Genomic DNA, 17869 nt, shown 5'->3' on the forward strand with positions numbered 1-17869 from the left:
TGTGTTGGTGTATGTCGGGGTGTGTGTGTGTGTGTGTCGGTGTATGTCAGGGCGTGTATGTGTTGGTGTATGTCGGTGTGTGTGTGTGTGTTGGTGTATGTCGGGGTGTGTGTGTCGGTGTATGTCTGTGTGTGTCGGTGTATGTCGGTGTGTGTGTGTCAATGTATGTCAGTGTGTGTGTGTCGGGGTGTGTGTGTGTCAATGTATGTCGGTGTGTGTGTTAGTGTATGTCGGGGTGTGTCTGTGTGCATGCGTGTGTGTCCGCGGGTGTTGGTGTGTGTGTGTGTGTGTCGGTGTATGTCGGGGTGTGTCTGTGTGCATGCGTGTGTGTCCGCGGGTGTTGGTGTGTGTGTGTGTGTGTCGGTGTATGTCGGGGTGTGTGTGTGTTGGGGTGTGTGTGTGTGTGTCGGTATATGTCGGGGTGTGTGTGTGTCGGTGTATGTCGGGGTGTGTGTGTGTCGGTGTATGTCGGGGTGTGTGTGTGTCGGTGTATGTCGGGGTGTGTGTGTGAGTGTGTGTGTCGGTGTATGTTGGGGTGTGTATGCATGTAGGTATATGTCGGTGTGTGTGTGTCGGTGTGTGTCCGTGTATGTCGGTGTGTGTCAGTCGGTGTATGTCGGGGTGTGTGTCGGGGTGTGTGTGTCCATGTGTGTGTGTGTCGGTGTGTGTGTTGGGGTGTGTGTCGGTGTATGTCAGTGTGTCGGTGTATGTCGGGGTGTGTATCGGTGTATGTCGGGGTGTGTGTGTGTGTGTGTGTGTCGGTGTATGTCAGGGTGTGTGTGTATGTCGGTGTATGCCGGGGTGTGTGTCGGTGTATGTCGGGATGTGTGTGTGTGTGTCCGTGTGTGTCCGTGTGTGCGCGTGTATGTGTGTGTGTCGGGGTGTGTGTCAGTGTGTGTTGGGGTGTGTGTGTGTCGGTGTATGTCGGGTGTGTGTCGGTGTATGTCAGAGTGTGTGACTTATACAGCTGCAGTTGGCCTTCCTGACTTTCTTGGCCTGCATTAAGGAGTCACTTAAGGGTCTCAACAGGCTGTTGAGCTGTTCGATTGCACCCCAGTTCCATTTTGAATTGCAGTACTCTCTCTCGCCTTCAATTCCGCAGAGTGTAAAACTAGGCCCTGTTGTCTCGGAGCAAACTTTATTCTTCATTCAGTGCTAAATTTCTAGTTGTCAGCTCTATTGCAGGCCACAGCTCCTAAAGTAAGGCTCCCTCAGAAGATGATACGTCAACCATAAACTTGGAGAGTATTCACAAAACCGAATGGCTGACTTATGCTTACACATAATCTTTCAACCAAAAGGCACTCCAGGAAAGCTGTTAGGAATGAGGTTACAGCATTCTGCCCCTCTCTCCACATCACTGCTCTTTGATACTAGAGTCAGTTTGCAACACTTTCACTTCTATCTCGGAACATCATGGGTTAAAGCCCTGTTCCAGGTAAGTGAATGTGTACAACTACAAGTCATTTCATTACAGCTTTACTTTAACAACAATCATCTTTGGCAGAATATCTTCTGTGCACCACCCTTAAATGTAGAAATTATTATAAAATGATTATTGGCCAAGGATAAAAATGTTTACATTTAAGCCCATTTGACATAAAAGATACTGGGTCGTTAAATAATTCAGCTTCACGGCAACTGCATTCTGAATTTGCAAAGTAGCATTTTTAAAAATCTCACCTTGTTGAAGAGTCTCTTCTTCATGTGGTTTAACAGAGATTATGTCTATAATCTCACTGCAAATCTTCTTCTGTATTTGGCTTTCCAATGACGTCAAGTGGCCAAAGTCCTCGATAGTGGAAACATACTTGTTTGGAGGATATGAGGCGATATCTTCGAGTTCAGCTACAATGGCATCCTTAATTCCCAAAGCATAGACAGTAACACCATGACTCCGCAGGGTCTGGGCTGGTCTTGAGACCTGATCAGATGATTTTCCATCAGTAATTACTACAGCAATCTGAGGAACTCCTTGTCTTCTCCTACTACCACGACTTTCAATAAAGTAATAATGCATCACATAATCAATGGCAGCCCCAGTATTTGTCCGTCCTTTCCTATAAGGCATTGCTTTTATACGGTCAAGCACACCGACCTTTGTTTGGAATGTGTTAAGGTAAAATGCTGGTGTGGTATCATCACTGTATTGAACCAAACCAATTTGCACTTTGTCAGGACCTATGTCCAGTGCACTGGTAACACGGACCAGAAAATTACGCATCAGTTCAAAGTTTGTTTCCCCAATGCTGCCAGATTCATCCACCAGGTAAACAATATCAGCAACTAAGTTTGACTGGCACACTGTAAAACAAAAACATAACATGATAAACTTGAAAGATGTAATGAGAACTCATTCTTCAGGGAGAGACTTTAGATTAACCAAAATATTCTGCCATGTCTGCATGACTATGCCACATCTCATATCTTTGCAACTCATCACCCACTACCTTGGCCTTTGAGAGAGATTGTCATTGTGGCAATCTGCAGCACTTCCAAATTGTTGATGTTTCTCATCTTCCTTAGAAGTGGTGGCCTCTAAATGATGTTGGAAGCTTTGCTTAGAAATGCCACGGAACTAATTCTTGAGGAACTATGTCGAGAAATGACTGAAAGACTTGAGAGTTTTTTTCCCCATTAATTCAAGGAATGTGGGCTTCATTGGCTGAGATTCATTTATACAGCTCGTGCTAGTGAGAAGGCTTTAACATAATTTGACAGGGTTAGAGGAACTAAGAGAGAATATGAGAAGAGAAGACCTGTTTAAGTATTCAGAGATGCAACGGTACTAGCACAGGCAATAGCAAATTCACAGGTGAACTCAGGATAAGGGAAAAAAAAGTCTTTCCTTACTAAAGAGAGAGATGATATCCAGGCCGTGGTATCACAGGAGGGAACTCAATCATTTGATAGAGGATAAATGTTGGGCAGACTATTGACACTTGAAGTTGACAAGGCAACATGACCAGATGACATGCATCCAAGGCTTTTGAAAGAAGTGAGAGTGCAAATTGCTGGAGCACTGCTTACAATTTTATACTCTTCCCTGGACTCAGAGGAGATGGTGGAATTTTAGAAATTTGCAAACATTATGGCCTTGTCCAAGAAAGTTGTAATGATAAGCCCAGCTGATCAGCTTGACTTCAGTGGTGGTGAAGTTTTGAGAAACAATTATTCAGGGTAGAATTAGCAGTTACAGGAAAAATGTCAATTGATTAGGAAGAGTCAGCAAAAATGTCATGTTTAACAAACTTGGGAGTTTTGTTTGAAAAGGCAACAAAGGGTAATGCTGCTGCTGTGGTGTACATGGACTTTCAGAAGATGGTTTGATATACAACAGATTTGCAAGGAAATCTATTGATCAGGAAATAAAAGGGTCAGTACCAACATAGGTACAAAATTGGCTGCGTGATAGGAAATAGGGAGTAATGATCATTCAACATTTTTCAGGCTGGAAGATGTTTTGTAGTGGACTTCCCAAGGTCAGTATTAGACTTGCGATTTGCTATTCATGATCTGGGTCTTAGCACTGCTGCCTCACAGTGCCAGAGATCTGGGTTCGATTCCAGCTTCCAGTAACTGTCTGTGTGGAGTTAGCACATTCTCCCAGTATCGGTGTAGGTTTCCTTCCAGTGCTCTGGTTTCCTTGTACAGTCCGAAAATGTGCAGGTTAGGTGGATTGGCCATGGGACATACAGGGTTACAGGGATGGGGTAGGTCTGGCTGGGTGCTCTTCGGAAGGTCCGTGTGGATTTGATGGGCTTAATGGCCTGCTTCCACACTGTAGAGATTTTATTACCTGGGTCCTTGGGTCACTAGTCCAGTGACATGATCTCTAGGTCAGTGCAGTAGGGACTTCATAATGGATATGATTCTAAATGATGTTGAATAAAGTTCAAGTTAGAACAGAACTCTGAAGTTACTCATGATTCAGTCAGATGCTGTGTTAAACAGGTGAAAATCTTTTACAATATGGTGAATAAGAATGGGGCACCTACAAATGTACATATCCATCTGAACAGCAAGCCCAATTGGTGGTTTACACAGAAGGCAAGAGTGGAGAAGGCAGGAATTAACAGAGAAGAAAGCTTCTGTAAATGCTGTTGGACACAAATGAATAAAAAGCATCTTGGTAATTGCCCAGACATTAGAGGATCAACCTGATGTACAGTAAGATATCACCTCCATTGGCCTACACTGGGAGGCTCAAGCCACACTGACTGGCAAACCACCATTGTTTTTTATGAAGTACTGTAGTTCAGGCCACCCTGCTATGGAGGGTTGAGTCTGTTCATGAAGATTGACAGCAACCTTTAGGCCCCACCTCAAAGAAAATGGAAGAGCCAATTCGTTCCTGATTGTGATAGCTGAGTTATTGCCACTTATGGGATGAAATGCCTCTGGGAAATATAAGAACAAATTTCAAATACGTAAATGGGTTCACGATTTGAAGTGAATCCATCCTGATAAAAATATTAGGTGGGATATTCTAACCTGAACTTTAAATATTCAGCAATTTTACACAATAGATTAATACCCAGGTTTTTTAGTTAAGGTTATTCAAAGCCTCCGTATTTCACATTTGACCAATTCAGCCAATAGAAAAAGGGACATTTTCACATCATCTGCCTGAACTTAGATCTGAAAGGATTGTGTGCGAATGCGCATTACACTCCAGTTATTTCCACATGGTATAATTTGATAAACAGTTTGCCAGGTGGCAAGGCTTGGAGAAAAGATAAAGGCTATTGTTTCAATTTTTATTCATTATGTTCAAACAAAAATTGTTTTGTTCTGCATTGCATATTCACCTGCAGAGCTTTCATGAAAAGGATACATGCTCCTAATGTGCTGTGTGACCAATATGTGATGAGCTAATGCATTCGGCAGAATAGTAAATACCAAGCAGACAGACATTATAGTTTGCAAAAGATAACTCATTTTCCAAAGAACATAGGTTGGGTTTTACCTGATGGTTTTTTAATCTTGCTCACTTCTTTAGTTATGTTTCGTATTGTGAGAGACAGATCATCTGAATATTGGTATAGCTGATTCAAGTACGAGTACAGGGAAACAAATGGATATGATGAATAATCCATTGCTATTTGTGGCTGATCAGTCTCTGATTTTGATATGGCAATGGAGATAACTATTACACCGTCTTTGATTAAAATTTTGGAATGATCTTTAACAGCATCCTGTGACGATGCGTCAGTAATTATTACTGCAATTTGAGGAATGTTTTCATTCTTCCTACTTCCAGCCGATGATGTGAAGTGAGTTGTTTGTAAGTGATGAATAGCATCTGGTATAGCCAGTGGTGGTCCATCTTGAAGGCTGTAACTCTTCATTATGTGATTCAACACGTCCTTCTTACTAACAGAATGCTTCAGTAAAAATTCTGTTTTCACATCCTTGCCGAACTGCGAAAATCCAATTCTGTATTTGTCCAGTCCAACATTCAACTGTCCAATATTTCCCATTATAAATTTCTGAATCATTTTAAGTACTTGGCTATCTTGACTGTCAACCATGAACACCACATCAGCTCCAGGATCTGCCAATTCAGCTAAAGAAGAATTTGCATAGGAAAGTTAAGTATTTAAACACAATTAATATATTTATTTTTTTAATGTCCCAAGCATGCAGAGAATTATCTACATTACAGAGAGTGCATTTGTGGCTCAGAACTGGCTCTTTCAGTTCTGAATCACATATTGAGACGTTTTGCTGATCCTGTGGTTACCCATTACCATCCTGGAACACTGTGCAAACTCAGTCGTTGATGAGGCTGCCGATTGTAACATTGTCAGTTTTTTTTGGGGGGGGATTAGGATTGTAAGCTACTAAAGGAATGGCAGAATGAATTGTGGGGTTTGGGGTGTGCAGAGAATAAAAGGAACAAAACGGACTCTGGCCAAGTAGGAAGTGCACAGAGAGCTGGGAGGATTGAACCTGCAGTGGGTCCTCCAACACACAGTGATGCAACAAGGGGGTGGAATATTTCACCAGTTTGTGCGGCCAATTGTAACATGATGACAATTAGAGTTTGCCCTGCTCCTCAAATGCAAATGGAGCGTTATTCTGCATTAAACCCTATGTTGTGTTTGCCTTGGCAGCACTTGATGAGGCACTGGAGAGGGAGCTTGCTATCCAATCCCTGTGTCTGGAAGATTAAAAATGTTTGTGTTTCTCAGTCCTGATTATGATCAGGATACTCATACAGGAGTTGCCTGTGTATGATATCAGAAGAGGCCATGGCTGAAATCTTGCTCCCTCTGTGAGCATTATATAAAGGTTTTCTTAAAGTATTTTCAGATGCCGTAACAGGGGTTTTATATGAAAACAACTCTGACCTGCATGATATAAAGTAAACTACTACTAATTTTTCCAAATCAACTTTCATACTATTTTGATTTTGTTTAGAAAGAAAATTTTATACTAATTCTCCTGATTCATCAGACTGCAGGCTGGTTTTTACTGGAGATTTGAGCATTAAGTCTGGGCTCTGACTAAAAAATTGTAGGAACACTATTTTCACAGGAAACATCCTTTGGAAGGTATTTTAGACAGAGCACATAAGATATTGCACAGCTCTATTATATAAAACAGCAGACAAGAGAATTCCTCCTTGCATCTCTTATCCAAATGGAGTAGATTATGGTATCTTGCTGTTTGTACACAAATGGTTTATTACATTTTGTACACTACAAGGGCAAATGTATTCTATAATATTTGATAGACTGTGAGCTCCATAGCAACTCCTGTGAAATTGTCTTTCCTGTCCCAACATGAAGTCATCCTTTTAGTAGTGATGAATGTGTAAGCAAATTTTAAGCAAAAAGTCAAAGGAAACCAAGCAATTAAAGCAGTATGCTGCCTAGTTTCAGCCCTGAGCCTAGTAGCCCCAACATAGCAACCGAAAATTCTGAGCTTAAAGTGGAATACAGTTTCATGAAGGAACCAGCAGGAGGTGCTGGCCTGTTTTGCAGCAGATATCTGGACTGGGCACAGAACCTCAGGACGTCCCGGTCACCTTGGATAAAGGAATGGGCAGGCACAGGTCTTTGGGTGGATGTTTTAGACAGAATCATTCTACTGACAAGTGAATTCTACATCTCGCTCTACATATGCTACTTTATCTGCTAAACATTTGCAGCATTTCCTGGTCTATGTCAAATTTTAAGCATCTGTCATATTTGCTTTTGGATGAAAATTCTCCGGCCATTTTGTGGCACCTCTTGAAATGTGTCGGGGGGTTGCAGTCTAAAGGAGATGGTGTAGGACTGAGATGTGGAGAAATGTGTGTGAGAAAGTGGTGGAGGCTGGCACGATTACAACATTAGAAGGTATCTGCACGGATATATAAATAGGAAGGGTTTAGAGGGATATGGATCAAGTGCTGGAAAATTGGACTAAATTTGTTTGGAATATCTGGTCGGCATGAATGAGTTGGACCATAGGGTCTGTTTCCATGCTGTATGTCTCTGACTCTATGACTTTAACACAGAACCAAACGGGAGAAAACATAAATGCTTTAATAAATAGTTTCCAAATTGAATTTTATTTCCCTTCATAGTAACAAAAGAAAATATTAATTTAATTAAAGGATATCATTGAAATACTGAACTACAGTTAATTGTAATTTAGAAAACCGTACCAAGTCTACTAACCTTCCACAGACGGAGTGCACAGATGACGGACAATTCTCCTTTTAATTGTGTCTAACTCACCAAAGTCTTCAATATAAATTTTTCTCTCTGGTGCACCACTAATTTGAATCAGCTCATTGTCATTTGTTTGTCCAATGCCAACTGCAAAAACATTGATATTTTCCTTTCTCAAGTTGCTGGCTGGGGCAACCACACTGTCTTCGGACAAGCCATCAGTAATGACAAGTAAGTACTGAGGGACCCCTTGTAGCTTTCGACTTCCTGCTGATGTTTCAAAGAAATCCATCACATACTCAAGTGCCTTCCCTGTCAAGGTTCCACCAGTGAGTTGGGTGATTTTATCGATTCGGTCAATAAGCTCACTTTGAACACTTATCTCATTCAGCTGAAAAATAGTGGCTTGTTCTTTGCTGTATTGGGCAACAGCAAACTGGACGTTTGTCTGACCAACTGTAAACATCCGCACCACGTATTTCAAGAAATCTCTCATATGATTGAAATCACTTGCAGAAATACTTGATGAGCCATCAATTAAAAAAACAATGTCTGCTTCGTAAACATCACAATCTACAAAACAAAAAAAACACAAAACCTGTCAGGACACAAAATAGATTAACCGGGTGTGCAATCTCCGTTAAGTGAGAGATTTTTCCATTTTTGTCTCCAATATTTGACTTGATTTGATTTAGTTATTGTCATGTGTACCTAAGTACAGTGAAAAGCTTTGTTTGTGAGCGGCACAGGCAGATCAGAATAAGCAAGGACGTACAGACAGTAGGGTGAGAAAAAAAAGCTTGGACAGAGTAAGGCATACAGGTTAGACCACACGGGATGTGCGCGATACAACATTAACACCAACGGTGTTATTTGAAGTCAGAGAGTCCATTCATCAGTCTAATAAGGGCCAGAAACAAGCTGTTCTTGAACCTGCTGATTCGTGTGTTCAAGCTTCTGTATCTTCTGCCTGAACAACATGAGTACAATCACGTAATCTTATAGCACACAAGATCAAGCTTAGTGTATCATTAACATTTAGTTTTGCCAATTTTAAAACATTGAGCTATCCAATTTTTTTTTCATATTCATCGCTTTCCACTATCTTACAATACATTTTCCCTTTCATAATTCTATTGAATTCTCCTATGAATTCTCCTATGTAACTGCTCCCTCCACCTTTTTAGAGACTGCAAGAGTTTTGTGTTAGCAATATCAAGGGGTAATTCCCCACTTCTGGATGTAAGTTTCCCACCATTTGTTTCATGTTTGATTGTGACCAGAGCAGAGGTGATCTTTACCAAGATACATTTTTCCAACAGGCACAGTTATTAATGAAGAGTAACAGAAATGTAGCCAGAAGGCTGGTTGCAAATACTAGTTTTGTGAATTTAACAACTGCTGGACATTTTTGACTGACTGATGCATTTACAGAAAGAGGAAAGAAGCGGGACTTCTATCAACCCTTTCACAAACTGAGCGGTCTCCAAGTGGTTTACAGTGAATTAAATTCATTTGTGGAGTGATCTCTGTTGTAGAGACAGTGATAGTTTATTTGTGCACATAATCATCTTAAAGGTATTGATTGAAAGATAAACATCCACTCAAATGTCTTGGGGAAAAGTGTTCCTCTGAAAAATAGCATTTTGCCATTTTGTTATGTCCACGTGTTGCACTCTCATTAAAAAGATTGAATTTCTGACAGTGTAGCAATCCTTCAATCCCACATGGGATCACCAATATGGATATTATGCTGAAGCTAGTGATATGGCATTGAATCCACAACTTTTTTACTCAGAAGCTAGAGGGCTACCACTGACCAACTGTTGACTCTGTGACATTGTATAAAAGATCTACAGTCACAACTAAAAGGTTTTGAAGAGGTAGCTTTTAAGGTGGGCTTTACCCACTGTACAGACTGTGTCTTTTTATTGTTGTGTCTTTAAAAACTTGCAGATGACAATGAGAAAGAACTGTTCATTAAAAAAAACTAGGGATTTACCAGAATGACTGCACAATTTCACAGCAAGCAATCTGGTACCTATTGTGCATTCTGTTTTTATAGCATGATTCCTTCAATGTGCAGATATCTGGAACTGCAGAGTTGTTTACAGATGAAGCTGACTGGGGTTCTCCAATAACTAAGGAAGTTAGAACTAGACAAAGTTACACAGACGCAGAGAGAAACAAAGACCCAGAAATGTGCGCTGTTGTCCTCCACTATCTATTTTCTGCAGTTAAACAGAAAACTTGGTTTAAACTTGAATAAAACCAGCAACCTTTGCTGCAGTATTTGCTGTGAGCTGTGACTTTTGACTTGCTAGATCAGAGACATTTTCTAAATAAACCAGTCACACTGTACTTCTTACAAACCAGAGAATGCTCCCAGAGAAAGGCAACTAAACACGAAGAGCCTGGTTAGTTGATGACAGATCATCTCAACAACAAAATCAGGAAACAAAGGCCACTGAACTGACTTTAAAATTTTTCTCTGCCTCTGTCAATAATCTATTTTCCCTAAGTGTGTGTGTGTGTGTAAGGGGGAGTTTATAAGGGAACAGAGTTTTAGTTAGCTGTGTTCCCTGCCAATGGTTTGTATCTGTTTACCTATAGTCTAATGACTTGCAATACATAATCATTCTTCTATAGTACAGAAAACTGGTCTCTGCTTTCTATCAACTGGGTCTGAGAGTCAACCTTTCACACACAATCCTGACCTAGAACTATACGTTTGCTTTCACTGCAGTGGGTAAAATCCTGGAATTTATTCTCTAATATCTCTGCGGATGTATCCAAGTAACAAAGACTGCAAAGATTCAAGAAGTTAGCTCACCATTCGAGAGCAATTAGGATTTAGGTAATTGGCTTTGCCAGCAATGGATTTTAAAGAAATTTCAAAGGAGGCAAAATGTTCAGATCTATATGACAGAGAAATAAATCCTTGCCTTGTCTGGGCCCTTTTCGTTCCTTTCTCGTTACACACGAGATAAAATAATCCTAGGATATTGTCTAATTCCAAACTAACCTCCCGGCTTAGACTGGAGGGAGGTAAATAAATCCAGCCTACTCCAAATCCAATTGAATCCTGAAAGCTCACTTTAATAAGTCCAATGGACTTTGTGGGATATGTCCACTTTCCAGCTGTTTCAAATAAAATGAGGCAGAAAACAACCTATTCCTCTCCATAACATGAACTGTTAATGATTCCTTTCTTTCTCACTACTAATATGGGCTGATCTTGCAGTGCAGTGGTTATGTTCCTGGCTTTGCCCCAGAATCTTCAGGATCATGTCCCACTCTGGGACCTGATGTCCACAGAAAGTGTGATCATAGCATAGCCAACCATACATCAACCCGTAAATCCTTCTTTTAGGCCTGTGGCAGGTAGTAAAACTGGGAAAGTCTAGTCAGCCAGAACTATGGAGCAATAACGTTCCCTCCCCATATTGAAAGACAGATCACCATGGCAAGTGCTCTCTTTGTTTTGAAGAACTACCAGAAAAAGAAAGACAACATTGCTCACCTCATTGACATAGACATTTCAGGTTTCTAAAATTACTCACCGGGCTTAGAGTCATGACAGAATTTCTGGGATATGGTGTTCATCAATCGTTCCAAGTCTTCAAACTCTTGCACATAGAAGGAGTTTTCTGGAGATCCAGAAATCTGAAGGAGTTCACCTTGATTTGCATCAGCTACACCGACTGTGTATATATTAACACCTTCATCGCTGATTACCTTCACTACAGAATTTAAATCTCCTCTGTCGGTCGACTGCCCATCAGTAATGACCAGAAGAAATTGGGGCACTCCAAACTGCTTTCTACCACCTTCTAGTGGATCTAAAAGCCCATTTGCAAAACTGAGGGCCTTTGCAGTAAAGGTAGCTCCACCTACAGTATTCATTTCATAAATTGCTTTACTGACGTCATCTTTACTTGTGAATTGATCAAGATGGAAGACAGTTTGAGGGCTATTACCGTACAGCACAGCTCCAAACTTAACCTTGTCTGTAGCAACATCAGAATTGTTCACCATTCCTACCATGAAACGTTTCATGTTGTTAAACTGAGTGCCCGATATGCTCCCCGATCCATCGATTACAAAAATAATATCCGCGATTTGTGCCTTCCAGCAATCTGTGAGAGTGAAACGATGAAGGGAAAAATAAAACACACATTAAAACAAATGAGCTGTGATGGCTCCACTTTAGAAGCTCCTTTGTTCCACAAACACTTGTTTGGATAATTTCCAAAGTAAAGTGAAGTGAAAATAAACAACAATTTGCATTTGTTTTCAACATTTAACGTTTAACATATTGAAACTTAGAATTATGTAAGTAATTATTGAGATAGATGACCAAAACCTTGGTAAGATAAATTTTACAACACATATTAAAAGGAGGAGTGAGAGATTGTAGAGAGCAAATTCCAGAGTTTAGGCAATTAAATTCACAGCCATGACAGAAAGGAAAATAAATCACATTAATTTCTTCATAACTGGGTCATTATGCATAAATGGATGATAATCTCTCTTTCAGTAAGTCAGCTTACACCAAACAAAATGACGACAAAATTTCAAATAAAGGAAGAACTGGGACTGGAATCTTTCTCACAAAGGGTAGTAGATAATTGGAAATGTCTCCCCTAGGTTTCTGTGAGCTCAGAGTCGTTTGGAGCTTTCAAAGCTGAGACTGATAGAATTTCGTGAACTGAGGGATGGAGTTCTGAGGGAATCGGAATCAACAATGGGGAAATGGAGTCGATGCACATATAATACCAGCAATGATTGAACCGAATGGTGGAGAAGACCCAAAGAGTTGAAAGGCTTAATCCTTTCTGATTTAAGCAACTTGCAATTGGAAAATTAGTTTGATAGACTTACATTCGGTAAAAGATTTACAGTTGTTTTCAGCATGCTGTCAGTGTGTGTGTTTGTGTGTGTGGTTAATGATAGAGTTAACATTGACAGCTTAATTCCAACAATTGTAGTGAATGGAACCAGATGGACGTTGTTGACTACGAGATCTTTGATTGGAGCTGTTAATATGCTCCAATCAGGAAGACCTGGCTGACTAAATATAAACAGTAGAAAATTTAAAAAAAAGAAAAAAAAGAAAAAAATAAGGAAAAATATAAACAGTAGATTTGTCACTGGCCACCCGGGTGTTTTCCTATCTTCCTGGTGGTGGAAATTGAATAAAGATTTGTGCACTTTGTGTCTTTCACTGTGTCTTACACCTGCACACACACACCATGGGTGCTGGGGATAAAATAAGCACTACCGCGGTTAGGCGGTAGTGTGGGGGGGTTAATAAAAAAAATATAAACAGCAGATTTGTCACTGGCCACCCGGGTTTTTTCCTATCTTCCTGGTGGTGGAAATTGAATAAAGATTCATGCACTTTGTGTCTTTCACTGTGTCTCACACCTGCACACACACAGCATGGGGAAAAAATAGGCACTACCACGGTTAGGCGGTAGTGTGGGGGTTAATATATAAAAAAAGAAAAAGAAAAAAAAATTTTAAACAGCAGATCACCACCTGGACATGCCCTAGCATGCGCATTTGCCACCGGGCGGTGGGGATCCCCAGTGGAGGGCTCTCTACGCGGGAGTCCTCCCCCTTTCTCTCAGAGATCTGGGGTGGAGGGTGCTGCACGCAGCGGTCCCCTGCAACCGCAGATTGCCGTGGTTCATGGACTCCCAGCCCAACTGTTTGTACTCCCTTTTTGATTTTCTCAAAAACCTCCTCCTCTGCTTTTGGCTGCACTTCAGTCCCACGCTCCTGATCTTCGGTATGGAGGAGGGAGGGGCAGGTCTGAAGACCTCCTCGTGGGTCTGCTCCTGGGCCTGGCCAAACTGGCCATCAACATGTCCAGGCAGCGGGTCGTGGAGGGGGTTGTTAGGGCCAACTGCCTGCCCTCTTCCGTGGTTACGTTAGGGCCCGGGTGTCCTTGGAGAAGGAGCACGTGGTGTCCACCAACACCCTGGAGTTGTTCAGGGAGAGGTGGGCGCCACAGGGAGTGAAGTGCATCATTTCTCCCTCCAACTCTATTTTGATTTAATCCCTACCCTCCCCTTCACTGTTTTGATCAAAAAGCATTGCCCTTTGATGTGAAGGGCAGTGCTTGTCACTGGCCACTCGGGTGTTTTCCTATCTTCCTGGTGGTGGAAATTGAATAAAGATTCGTGCACTTTGTGTCTTTCACTGTGTCTCACACCTGCACACACACACCATGGGTGCTGGGGAAAAAATAAGCACTACCGCAGTTAGGCGGTAGTGTGGGGGAAAAAAAGGAAAAAAGAAAAATGAAAATAAATTTTTTAAAAATTAAAAAAAGCAGGAGTGTCAGAGGTTCGGTTCACTCTGAGAGCTGGCTCTGAGGAAGGTGGATCAGTGTCAAGATCTCTCCACAAAAAAATATAAACAGCAGATCACTGCCTGGACATGCCCTAGCATACCCATTTGCCACCGGGCAGTGAGGATGCCCAGCGGAGGGCTCTCTACGCGGGAGTCCTCCCCCTTTCTCTCGGAGATCTGGGGTGGAGGGTGATGCACACAGCGGTCCCCTGCAGCCGCAGATTGCAGTGGTTAACGGACTCTCAGCCCAACCGCTTGTTCTGTGGCGCTGAGGAGTCTGTGGACCACGTGTATATTGGGTGTGGGCTTTTGTACTCCCTTTTTGATTTTCTCAAAAACCTCCTCCTCTGCTTTTCTTTGCAATTCAGTCCCACGCTCCTGATCTTTGGGCACCCGGTACGGAGGAGGGAGGGCAGGTCTGAAGACCTCCTCGTGGGTCTGCTCCTGGGCCTGGTCAAACTGGCCGTAAACAGGTCCAGGCAGTGGGCCATGGAGGGAGTCATTAGGGCCGATTGCCTGCCCCTCTTCCGTGGTTACATTAGAGCTCGGGTGTCTCTGAAGAAGGAGCACGCAGTGTCTACCAACTCCCCTGAGCTGTTCAGGGAGAGGTGGGAACCACAGGGAGTGGAGAGTTTTATTTCCCCCTCCAACTCTTTTTTCATTTAATCCCTGTCACTGATCACCCTAGTGTTTCCTTTCTTCCTGGTGGTGGAAATTGAATAAAGATTTGTACACCTTGTGTCTTTCACTGTATCTCACACCTGCACGCACACAACATGGGTGCTGGGGAAAAGTAAGCACTACCGCGGTTGGTTGATAGTGTGGGGGTGGGGAAAATATATAAACAGAGAACTTAGAAGCTCCTCAGTTAAAAAAATAAAAAATACATAAACAGGAGATCACCGCCCAGACTCGCCCTGGTGTGCCCATTTGCCACTGGTTGGTGAAGATGCCCAGTGGAAGGCTCTCTACATCGGAGTCCTCCTCCTTTCTCTCAGGGATCTGGGGTGGAGGGTGCTTCACGCAGTGGTCCCCTGCAAACACAGCTTGTGGTGGTTCACGGACTCCCAGCCAAGTGCCTGTTCTGTGATGCTGTGGAGTCCATGCACCATGTATATATTGGCTGTGGGAGCGTACACTCCCTTTGTGATTGTTTTAAAAACCTTCTCCTCTGTTTTTGGTTGGACTTCAGTCCCAAGCTCCTGACCTTGGGTACGCGGTGCGAAGGAGGAAGGGCAGGCCTGAGGACGCCCTCGTGGGTCTGCTCCTGGGCCTGGCTAAACTGGCCATTAACAAGTTCAGGAAGCGGGCTGTGGAAGGGTCGCTATGGCCGATTGCCAGCCCCTCTTCCGTGGTTACGTCTGAGCCCGGGTGTCTCTGGAGAAGGAGCATGTGATGTCCATCAACACCCTTGAGTTGTTCAGGGAGAGGTGGGCACCACAGGGAGTGGAGTGTTTTATTTCCCCCTCCAACTCTATTTTGATTTAATCCCTGCCCTCCCCTTCACCTATTTGATCAAGCAGCATTGCCCTTTGATGAGAGGGGCACTACTTGTCTTTGGCCACTCTGGTGCTTTTTCCTTTGTATGTTTATAAATAAAAATATATGCACTAGTTGTTCTTCACTGAATCCTACACCTGCACCCACACGACATGGGTACTGGGGAAAAATAAGCACTAGTGCTGTTAGGCGGTAGTGTGGGGGAAGAGAACAAAAGTAAAAAAATATGAACAGGAGGTCTACTGCTGTGTGGGGTTTTAAAATTTTTAAAAAAGGAAGGAAATATAAATAGGAGATTTAGAGTCTCCTCACTTTAGGGCACTGAGTCTGGGCTGGCTGGCTGCAAGTAAACAAAGGCTGGGTTGGTGATGGGATTCTAGCCTCTGTACAATTATTTCACAAACTAATTTAGGAATATCAAAGGACAAGCATGTTCATGAACTGTGACTATACCTGAGGACCTAGATTTAGTAGACTAACACTTGGTTTGTGTAGATTGTCCTTTGAGAATAGATAGATTGGTTGGGCTTAGAAGAGTGAAGGGTGATGATTAAAGGGTATGAAATGCTGAATGATCTTGATAAGGTGGATGCTGAAAGGATGCTTTCTTTGAGGGTACAACCAGGACCAATTGATATGGTTTCAAAATTAGGAATGTTCTTTCCTGACAGTGATGAGGATTTTTTACTCCCAGAGGGTGGTGTGTCATTGAAACTCACTGTCTAAGAGGGTAGTGGAGGCGGAGTGATTGAATATTTTTAAGGCAGAGGTAGATAGATTCTTGATAGGCAAGGATATCAAAACTTACAGGAGATAGACAGGAATGCAGAATTCGAAACACAGCCAGATGAGTCATGATCTTAGTGAACAGCAAAGTAGACTTGAGGGACTGAATGGGCTCCTGTCTGCTTCTGTGTTACATGTTTGTATGACCTGACCATTACCGTTGGTAACCCATATTATCACTGAATGATAAAATATAAACTTTTCTAGACTTTGGTCTAATGAAAGACTATTCCCAATAATGGGCTGGTGAAGGCTCACTCAGATAAACCAGGTTGCCACTCAGTCTTCAAGTTGTCCCATCAGCCCCTCATAGTCTTTAACATAATCTGTAAAGGTTTACGTACCTTTATGTGAGCTACAAATCTCCCACAATAATTGCTGTTCTGTTTCTTCCAGTGATTCGAAATCTTCAACATAGTAGACTTTTTCTGGTTCTCCTGCAATTTCCAGAAGCTGCGTGCTGTTAGCATTGAATACGCCCACAGCGAACACGGTGACGCCTTTATCCCTTATGGCTTTTGCTGGTTTAAGGACCTCATCCTGTGCCTCTCCATCAGTTATCACTATGAGGTACTGTGGAACATCGGGGCGACCTCCTTTAGCTTTATCAAAGTAATTCGCTGTGAAGGTCAGTGCTTTACCTGTGAGAGTTCCCCCTCCCAGCTGCTGTATGTTTCCAATCGCTGTGTTTAGATCAGCTTTTACTGAGTGGACATTCAGTTGGAACTCAGCTTTGGGTCTGGAGCTAAATTGGAGCAAACCAATGTGAACTTTATCTAATCCCAAGTTGGTTTTATCAACAAAATCAGTCATTACTTTTTTCATATGCGCAAAATCTTCAGCCTGTATGCTTCCTGATGAATCAATGAGGAAGATGATGTCGACTCGGTCAAGCTGACTGCAGACTGAAAGAAACAGATCATAGCAGAAGTTAGTTTTCACCTTTATTCCATTGCTGGGAGGGAACCGATACATTGGGAACACTGTGGAGATGAGTGACAAACTCTGTGAAGTGCAATGCATCAGTTTTGAAGTCTTATCACGCAAATGAATATATTTTAAGGAAAGGTCATTTTGTTGGTGGCGTGATAAAGGAGGAAATGTCCTACCAGTAAGGAAAAAAAGTGTTTTCACAATTATTGGGATTGCAATCACCTGTCCAACAAAGAACAATAACAATAAAGAACAACAACACAAACACAGGAAGATATACTGGGTCAGAAGATGATGGCACTCAGTCCTTAATTTTACTCCACACAGTTTATGGTGAAACCAGGATGGAAGAGGGTGTTAAAACAGGAGGATTGACTCACCTCTTTGGATCCTGCTTCCTTCCAGCCCCATCCTGATAAATTTGCCAGCTGTGGAAGTCATCCTTTAACTCAAGGTGACTGGTCCATTTGCAGAACAAAGCCCTTTGGTCCAACTCATCCATGCTCACTAGATATCCTAAATTACTCTCGTCCCATTTGCCAGCATTTGGCCCACATCCCTCTAAAACCGTTCCTATTTTTATGTCCATCTAGTTGCCTTTTAAATGTTATCATTGTCCC

The 17869-nt window shown here is 42.2% G+C and overlaps 1 protein-coding gene across 1 annotated transcript in view; it reads right to left on the reverse strand.

Annotated features, from left to right (window-relative positions):
- LOC122564423 (collagen alpha-6(VI) chain-like) overlaps window positions 1–17869 on the reverse strand; it is a 178737-nt gene that overhangs the window by 101859 nt on the left and 59009 nt on the right. Inside the window, exons 8-12 of the mRNA XM_087978572.1 lie at window positions 16661–17221; window positions 11231–11806; window positions 7674–8240; window positions 4970–5569; window positions 1684–2304 (exon numbers count right to left, since the gene is read on the reverse strand). Of these exons, the coding sequence (XP_087834698.1) occupies window positions 1684–2304; window positions 4970–5569; window positions 7674–8240; window positions 11231–11806; window positions 16661–17221 (2925 nt within the window). The remainder of the gene's footprint in view (window positions 1–1683; window positions 2305–4969; window positions 5570–7673; window positions 8241–11230; window positions 11807–16660; window positions 17222–17869) is intronic.

The sequence above is a fragment of the Chiloscyllium plagiosum genome, unplaced genomic scaffold, assembly GCF_037043375.1.
Source record: "Chiloscyllium plagiosum isolate Xiang-an unplaced genomic scaffold, Cpla_swu_hap1 HiC_scaffold_34, whole genome shotgun sequence".
Classification (NCBI taxonomy): domain Eukaryota; kingdom Metazoa; phylum Chordata; class Chondrichthyes; order Orectolobiformes; family Hemiscylliidae; genus Chiloscyllium; species Chiloscyllium plagiosum.